Source organism: Dermacentor variabilis, chromosome 3 (assembly GCF_050947875.1).
Source record: "Dermacentor variabilis isolate Ectoservices chromosome 3, ASM5094787v1, whole genome shotgun sequence".
Taxonomy (NCBI): Eukaryota; Metazoa; Arthropoda; class Arachnida; order Ixodida; family Ixodidae; genus Dermacentor; species Dermacentor variabilis.
The window spans coordinates 90,571,313-90,579,935 of record NC_134570.1 but is presented as its reverse complement, the minus strand read 5'-3'; the positions used below and the strand labels follow the sequence as shown (position 1 = coordinate 90,579,935).

Sequence of the window (8,623 nt, the reverse complement as noted above, 5' to 3'; positions counted from 1 at the left end):
TGAGTTTTCATGTAGAGTTGAAGTGGCATAAGTAAATAATGTGTCACTTAAGTAGCAAAATTAGTACATTCGCATTCACAATGCCTTCCGTAAACCTTGTAAAGAGGTTCATGTCAGACTGGGCTCACCGACTTATTACAATAAATACCTTATGCGGAGGTATTCCAGCCAGTAAAACTAATGCACGGAAGGCACCCTAAAACCAGCAGAAGTTGAAAATACTGAATAGCTCCTCGTCGGATGACAGCACTGCAATGAGTGAGCACAGTGTCTCCTTCTAATGCGACGGACAGTAAACACGTCTCGCCAATATGTAGTCGTGAAATGACGTTTTGCCGTAATCTCTGAAAGGAAACAAAACTAGCACAAGTGAGAGCGTCTTATCTTTGTGGTTGCTAGCGTAATATCTGTTTGTTGCCGTGCCCCTTCCAACGGTTAGAAACAGGCGAATTGTGTCTAGAGCAGCGTCACTCTGCGTTCAGGTCTTGGACCACCCTGAACATCCCCGATTGCTTTGGAAGCAGTTACAAGGAAAGGAACGTGCTACCGTGCAGAAAATATGATCTCACTACGGCGGCGACGGGATCCGTGAGTTTTAAAAGGGGTCTAGTTTTTTGTAAAGAATTGTGTATATTGAATCTACAAGGCATTTCGCGGGTACATTCAGTTATTATTTCGAGGCTCCTCCGAAATCCTGCCTTCAGCAATCCCGCTGGCCTGGAGTCGCATTCAGCAATTTAATTTGTCTTATTTTAGTAAATATGTAATATCCCGTTTTCCTGATTTCATAATAGAATACCTCTGTGAAAATTGTAAGAGCAGTAAACTATTTATTCATGGCTAATGTGGGCTAAAATTAGCATACGGAATGATGAATCGTGCTCGTAAAGAATAATTATCAGTGACAGATTCACACTGTGTGCGTTTTGTTCTCGAAAGCCTCTACTCCATGCTATACAAAGCAAGCAATGGTCTAAAGATCAGACTTCTGCCCCTCTGGGCTTTGCGACAAAAAACTATCGCGTCTCGCTTGCAAAAAAAACAACAAAACAATACTGGTATGAGCCATATCATTCGATGTCTTGTCAAGTCTCACACTTCTATTCGGAAGCAGTGCGAGTTTATTGTAACAATGTTCCTTCAAATCTGAACCTATTTACCGCCAACAGAGCGAAATGACACCTTTCTGCAATCACCGGCCACAGCGAAGCACTTGACCATATCATTGTCCCGGAGGAGATTTTTTGTGAGGCGCTACTTGCGTAGCTACCACAGATTTGCCTGCTATAACTACGGAAACAAACCATATAGCATACACAGTACATGGATAGCATCGCAGAGAATCTACTTGGAAAACCTCAACATGCAAAGAGGGAGAACGTTTATTTCAAAGGAAATTATAACGGCTTGTTGAAATTAATTTCTGACCACACATGTAAAACAGAGTATATTTGTACAATAACACAAGAAGATAAAAAAGTTCGCGAACATTCTTTATAATTGTATTAAATAATTTAGTGATAAGCTAGCTGGAGTGTCCCCGACCGAAAACTCCCTCCAGAGTAGCAGGAGCGCTACCATGGATCTTGCTTTGTGTTTACAGCGCTTAATCGGAATTTGGAGGTAGAAAATTGAGCATATAGAAATTGACACTATGATGTTTGCGGGGTAAAGTGCTCGATTGAGGAGATGCGCAACTAAGTAACTAAAATACAACAGTGCCTCCTAAAACGCCTTACAAAAATATTGTAATAAAGGATATGCCAACTTAAACAGGATCATAAAAATTCTCATAAAAAAACGTGTTTAATAAAAATTAGACACGTTTATACACATCACTGCCTGCTATAGAACCTATAGGAGTCATATGTGTAAGGTCTTCGTGTTACATGTGCAACGAACACCGTTTGTGTAGGCCTTACCCCCATATAAAACTGCTTCATGCAAAAAAAAAATGCTACGCAAGTGAACAGGAATAGCGGCTGAAGAAAAGTTTATAATGATAGACTAAGTGTTTTCATTCGCTGCCCAATAAATGCTGGCCGATTCCTTCCTCAGCCCCTTGTACTGAGCTGGAAACAGCAAGTACGGGGTCTATAGGATCTGCGTTGGCCATTTCTGCGGCATTATTTTTCGTCATTTAGCTTAGCTTACTCTCTGATTCTAAACATTTGCAGTAGCATGCGAAGCGTATGTCTAGGCTCACTTCCTCGGGGTTCATCAAATTACTTCTCAAACTTGCAGCTTTTCAATTGTTGCTAGCTTATGCGGCTTTAAAGAGTGACGCTATATGCAGGAGAGTGGTGGACAGAACAAACTCCTGCCACCGTCTCAAAGAGATCGTTTAATCGACGGCCTCAGCGCGCAACCCTAGGACCGAAAATTTATGCACCAGTAATATTCCAATGCTATTCTTATTCGCGGTTCGTCATTGGTCCGACTAGCGCTCCACCCACAATTCCACCCGGACCTGCCGGCTGTAAACAGTGGATGACAAGAAGGGAATAGAAACGGTGTGAGGAGAATTCTCACATTACAAGGCCCTACAGGATTCATTTACGCCAGCTTCAACGTCACCACCAGGACCCATATTCCCAAGGGTTGTCTTGCGTAAAGGCTTATTTTATATAAGTACCCATGGTGGAGCGACCGCCCACTCATGATAGCGATCGTGGTGACAGCAACAGTGACCGAGGCGGCACTTATAACAATTATGGTTTGCTTTCACAAGTGCAGGATTCATTGCGGGCAATAAGAGGGAATAAAAGCTGCTCAAGGCAGCTTGACTAGCCCCAGTTTTCCAGGCACTGGCTGCAGTAGGGAGAAAAAGTATGTTACAAGCTTATTCGTAAAAAGTGTACACGCCGCTAACAACGAAGCAGTGTGTACCTTGTACAAGATTATACATTCGTAAACAAAAGAAAAATGCGACACAGAACAAAAAGTGGCAAAAGGGCTTAGCTCATACAAGCATAAAAAAGGGAGAAACTCCATAGAACAGAAATAAGGGTGCAATACAATCAGCGATTACCGCCGTTTAGCGGCAATCTCAACCGCCACCTCCGTTAAGGGCGCTTTGAAGAAAACGACGCAAGGTTCAGCGAGAGCAGTGGTGAAGTTTCAGTCGCGGAAGTCGTATTTCTCAGACGTTTTAATTTAGGAGGACAACCGAATGTGCTAAGTAGAACCATGTCGTGCAGCAAAGTTTTTGAAATGTTTCTACCGATCCTATCATTTGTTATCATTCGGCTGCACAAAGCTCCACCACCACTGCTGCTGGAATCGGTCACTCGGCGGGTCAGATTATAAGAAACGAATTTTGGCACTCATTTGCCGCGGCTTGCTCATAGATAAGCTTTATGATCGGCTACATTACCGTGAATATGAAAGTTCTCAAATATGTCGCATATTTAAATTTTCCTGCAGCGAGCTACCTGCTCAACTGAGTTAAATACGTTATGTGCTCTAAGCCTCGCACCGCAGGATTAGAGCCGCTATAATATCCAAATTTATTTGCTTCGTTCCGTTGCTTTCTTATCATACGCCACTCGCAGCCAGACGATCTCGGCGATAACGTAGGCGGCGCGCAGATCGGAGCACTGATAAAGCGCGAGAAGGAGTAGCATTGGAGCAGAATGTTTACTACACACCAGCGCAGAAGCATTGTAGTAGGCAGCTAAGCCAAAACACAAGAATGGGCCACGACGAGATACGCCTGTAATATATTAAAATTGGCCCCCGTTTCTTAGTTTGCCCAAGATTTTGGTGCGGGTCTTTTGAAAAAAAAATTGTGCAAAGAGCAAGCACCTCTGTGATGCGCCAAACCCCAACACCACCATCGCGCAGCGTCTTTATTAGAAGAGTGTGGTATGTGAGCGTTTTTTGAGTATTTAATCACCAATTTTTGTTGCCTTTCATTTCATTGCTATGATGCGAGTGCCACGAAATAAACAATAAATCTTTTTTTCTTTCTTGCATCTCACAGGTACGGCTTCATAGTGGCATTAGGTGTGATCATACTTGTGTTAGTATGCGGACGCTCTCAAGAAATCACAGGTCAACCTGACGCACCCACTCCTGAGCCAACCGCCCTATCAGATGAGCTTGTGTTGACGGCAGCACCACTGGAAACGAAAGCTCCTTTGACGACAACCATCACAGACTCTGCCGCAGTGCTGGATTCCACTTCCGGAGGCACTGAAGAAACGGTATTCGGTGGTACCGAATCTCCCGCTGACACAGGTTCTGAATCTACAACGACGATAAACTCCGTTTCTACACCACTCGGAGGCCTCGATGACACTGGGTGCGATGACACTCCAGCGGAAGATACCATCGCTCCGGATTCCGAACTGGGGAACTTTAGTCACTGGGCAGTGGCGACAGACGCCGCACCGTGCGCTAACGTGACTAGGTAAGCAGAAATTGATACTTATACCTCAGACTGGTAAAAGCATTGCTCGGAACAGAGCATGAATAATAACCAAGCAAGGTGCGGTTTATGGCTAGGGCTTCCGCCAGTTTCCCGTGTGAACTTTTTGTTGCCCAACACAGATTACCGCAATTTTTTTCAGGTATGTGCTTTGAAGGGCGCAAAGTAAAGAACAACAAATAGAAAAAGGAAAGAAGAAAAGGATCTTCAAAGCTTCTCAGCTGCATCGTCCGCGTTCTGCTGCTTGGGAGCAAAGTCAAATAGCCTTTAAAGATGTCCCGACGCAAGCGCCAAGCGTCGACAAATTAACCCCTCCTGATTCCTTCACAGATTACATTCCTTAGGGAAAGGTTAGCCAAGTTGTTGAAAATCATTGTGCGGTAACACATGTGGGTCTTAGCACCGGTCTGCCTTCAGGAAGGCATCGTGTGAAAAAAGGGACGCTCTCAAGCCGCGCGAGTGATTTATAGTGAGCTGGCGCATAGGATGCAGTTGTCCTAACAGTTCGCAATCTATCCAATGAACACTCCTTGGTGCTTGCCATTGCGCTGCACTGATGTCGTTCGCGCGAACCGGGAACATTTATGGAAGAGCGTATGTCGCCCTCCGCTGCTGCAGTTTTAATGTTTTAAATCCTGACGTGAAACGAAAGGAACAGTCAGTGATGGCAACTGGCACATACACAGTCTACATGCGTGCCAGCGGCAATCGCCAATCTTCACGTAGAAGCACTAGGCGACGTATGCGCCGTGTGGACTCCCAACTTTAACGATATCGTGATTTCTGAGAGCAGCTTTATTTTGCTGTGCTGCTGGTATCACACGTTTAATGGCTCAAAGAAATAACCACGCGGAAGTTGGGGCAAACACTGCGCCAGAAGATATAATCATGTCGCTACACCCCATCGCCCAGCAATCTTGACTTTTCTTAAGAAGATAAGGGTAATGGATCGCAATTGAAAAGGGACATGACATACAGACTTCGGACTCGAAATCGGCAAAATTGACAGTTTTCTAATCCAAGAAAAGCAAGGAAAAATTCAAGCAAGGCGTAATTCCAAGAGACATTATAGGCAAACCTCGCAGTTTTGTAAAATTTCTGAATCCTCTTTGTGCCCCATGAGGATGCCAGAAATGTAGGCAACAGCTTTAAGCAGCGCGACACAAAAGAGCTGTGTCGCACTGTTTCAAGCTGCTGTTTGGAAGATGTACGACCGATCTCAAATGAACACGATGTCAGAAATGCCGAACAAGCAGGAAATAAAGGTAGCGCGTCTAGTGAAATTGTCAGATGGCTAAAAAAATACACATGTCAAGCGCATGTCGCAATACAAAATGTCTCCGCTGCTCCGCCGATATGGAAGCTGCTGCCCTTTGGCATATGACCATCATGGTATGCCTGTGCCTACAAAAAAGAAAGCCTGCGCTGTTGTTACGGATACGCTTCTTCACTACCTGAAGGCAACAGATTTGAGTGCCCGACTATAGACATCCTGCACCTAACTTAGTGAATGTGAAAGTGCGATAGACTCATGTTTTCTCTCTCTCTTTCGCTCCCCATCCCGCTCCCCACGTGTAGGGTAGCACACTGGACTCAGTCTGGTTCCTTCATTCTCTCTCTTTGTGCAGCGCTAAATCATTTGTGGCGATACATATGCCGTCACTGAACAGTGCAGAATAAATGAGCAATTCAGGGCACCGTCACGCCATTGTAACGGTGTATGCGTTTTCCATACCATGGCTGATGTTATAATATGTTGTGGCTGATACCTTCGTTCTCTGTTTTCGATTAGGAACATTATGAAGAAAGGCGGCAACCTTGCAGACGCAGCCGTAGCCACCATGCTGTGCATGGGCGTCGTTCTACCGCACTCTATGGGAATCGGGGGCGGATTCATGGCCACCATATATCTCAGGTAAATAGTTCTCGACGGTGCTATTTACACTCGTAACGAAACGGTGTCACAGGTACAATAAGTACGAAACAGCATTATCTATAGTATCGCCTCTTTTGCTGATAATTTTCGTAATTAAGCTGTCTGTATGTGGCGATGCCGCAGAAGTGACCACGCGTACGAGTGAACCGTTTCCTAATCTTGCGTAGACGACGAAATCAGGTAGTTGAACATGGCGACACAGCAGAAAGCTATGCTAGACGCATCTATGATAAAATATTTGAGCAACGCATCTGAGCGACAATTGTACGCCTTTAGAGAGCACGTAAAAGAAATGCAAGTGGTCAAAAGTAAAAGCTTGTTGCTGGTTTTCGCGCGTTAAAGTCAGCAAAAGATAAACAACGATTCGCGGAAAAGAAAAACGAAAGTATGGAAATAACGAAAAATCGCTTACGCGATGTTCAACTCATGAAGTTGATGTTTTTTATGCGAAGGCTAAATGGAGTTACAAGCCGCGTACAAAAATTGTACGCGCACTCTTTTTGGCGTATTGTGAAGAAAAGTGAGAGCTAAGCAGAAAAAGAATGCAGTACGAAGGCAAGACTTTGCCTAGCCTTTTCGTTAACAGACTAAAAGCAAAAAAGAAGGGCATTTCAGCCTGCGCCTCCTGACCCTTTAGGAGCCCTTACATTTTGTAGCCATTGCAAACTAGAGGATTAACGGTGAACAGCAGGCGCAATGTTTACCTTGTACTCGTCCCTGTTTATCAGACAGGTTGATAGCTTTCGATGTGGCACATGAAATTGGTGAGACGCCTAGAGCCGGTACGAGCAGTCTTGCACACGAGTTGTGCTAGAGAGAAGTACTTGTTCTCGGATAATCGTTCCTGTGTATAATAATAATAATAATAATAATAATAATAATAATAATAATAATAATAATAATAATAATAATAATAATAATAATAATAATAATAATAATAATAATAATAATAGAAACTCGACGCATGATCTTGCACCTTTTTTAACTATTCCTCGTGTTGTCTTGCTAAGCTGCTGGTGTGCACGCATTTAGAATGGAAATGGAGGAAACGATAAGAGATCATTATTAATATTACTGACAAACGCGACAACAAAATAAACCTTACATAATACTTTTGGCGACAACACGTGAAATGCTATTATTACATTGCAATGTGAATCTCAGGTGCAATTTTTGGTGTAAGTATAAATTTAGTCAATGAATGCTATACCCTTTCATGACATGGTCAGCTAAATGTAAAGAAAAAATAGAAAAAAAAAACAGATCTCGAAGTGTGTTCCGGGCCCACTTTGAAGCTGCCTTGGCGCAGGCGTGTAACCAGCCAACAACCCGATAAAATTAAGTTCTATGAAATTTATAAAATCACTAAAGTAACAAAATATTTTATAATATGGAGCGTCGCGCGCCATGCACGCGAGAGATAGCCATGTAAATGATAAAATGATAACACAAGCAATTTCAAGCCACGATAATACGCATAAAACATGGAAAAGTGAAATGAACGCTCTAGGTCTGCTTCCAGCGCAACTGTCTTTCGAAATGGGAGCCAAAAATATACATACACAACGTGAAATGTAAGCTCTGATAATGAAGTATTGAGATGAGTATTTTTATGCCATTTTTTTCTGTTTCGCCAAGACGCGCAGGAAAGGCGCTGGCTTTGATTGCAAGGGAAAGGGCTCCAGGTGCAGCTAGGTGGGACATGTTTGTCGGCAACGAGACATTGGCCAGGAGAGGTACGTCTTTACTCACTCGTTCTTGAACTTTTGACAATATTTCATTGGGAGAATTCGAAACGCCTGCATGATGCCTCCGCTAATGGCATTGTGAAGTCATTTGGCTTCCGCCTAAAACATTCCACCATGTAGCACTTTAGCGTATGTGTCGAAAGACTCATAATGACGTATCAATGCCTTTTAGCCGATGGCCGTCGCACTCACTCGTAATTAACCATTGATTTACCGGTATTTTGAATGGCGATTCAGTTTTCTGAGGGTTTTCACAATCTAAAGGACAATGGAGCACACTATTGCCATCTACAAATATTGAAAAACAATTATTTTTAAAAATTTGAACTGACTTCTACGCTTTCTAAAGGTTGTGTCCTATGAAGAATAACTTTGTAAAATTCGAGTGAGAAACATTACGTCTTGCAGAGTTTCATATTGAATTACGGATCAGGAGTAGGCTCCTTCACTTTTCGCAACTGCCGCGCATGTTTTTGCTGCATCTTGGTTTTATGAGTGTGCGGCATC

General features: G+C 43.3%; 1 protein-coding gene across 2 annotated transcripts in view; it reads left to right on the top strand.

Moving 5' to 3' along the window:
- Positions 1-449: 449 nt before the first annotated feature.
- LOC142576025 (scoloptoxin SSD14-like) overlaps positions 450-8,623 on the top strand; it is a 28,696-nt gene continuing 20,522 nt past the window's right edge. The window contains exons 1-4 of one of the 2 annotated variants that reach the window (XM_075685909.1): positions 450-588; positions 3,986-4,414; positions 6,225-6,347; positions 8,007-8,104. In XM_075685909.1, coding sequence (XP_075542024.1) covers positions 560-588; positions 3,986-4,414; positions 6,225-6,347; positions 8,007-8,104 — 679 coding nt within the window. In that variant the 5' untranslated portion in view covers positions 450-559. Of the gene's footprint in view, positions 589-3,724; positions 3,868-3,985; positions 4,415-6,224; positions 6,348-8,006; positions 8,105-8,623 lie in introns of those variants that run through there. The other variant, XM_075685908.1, reaches the window with a different exon arrangement.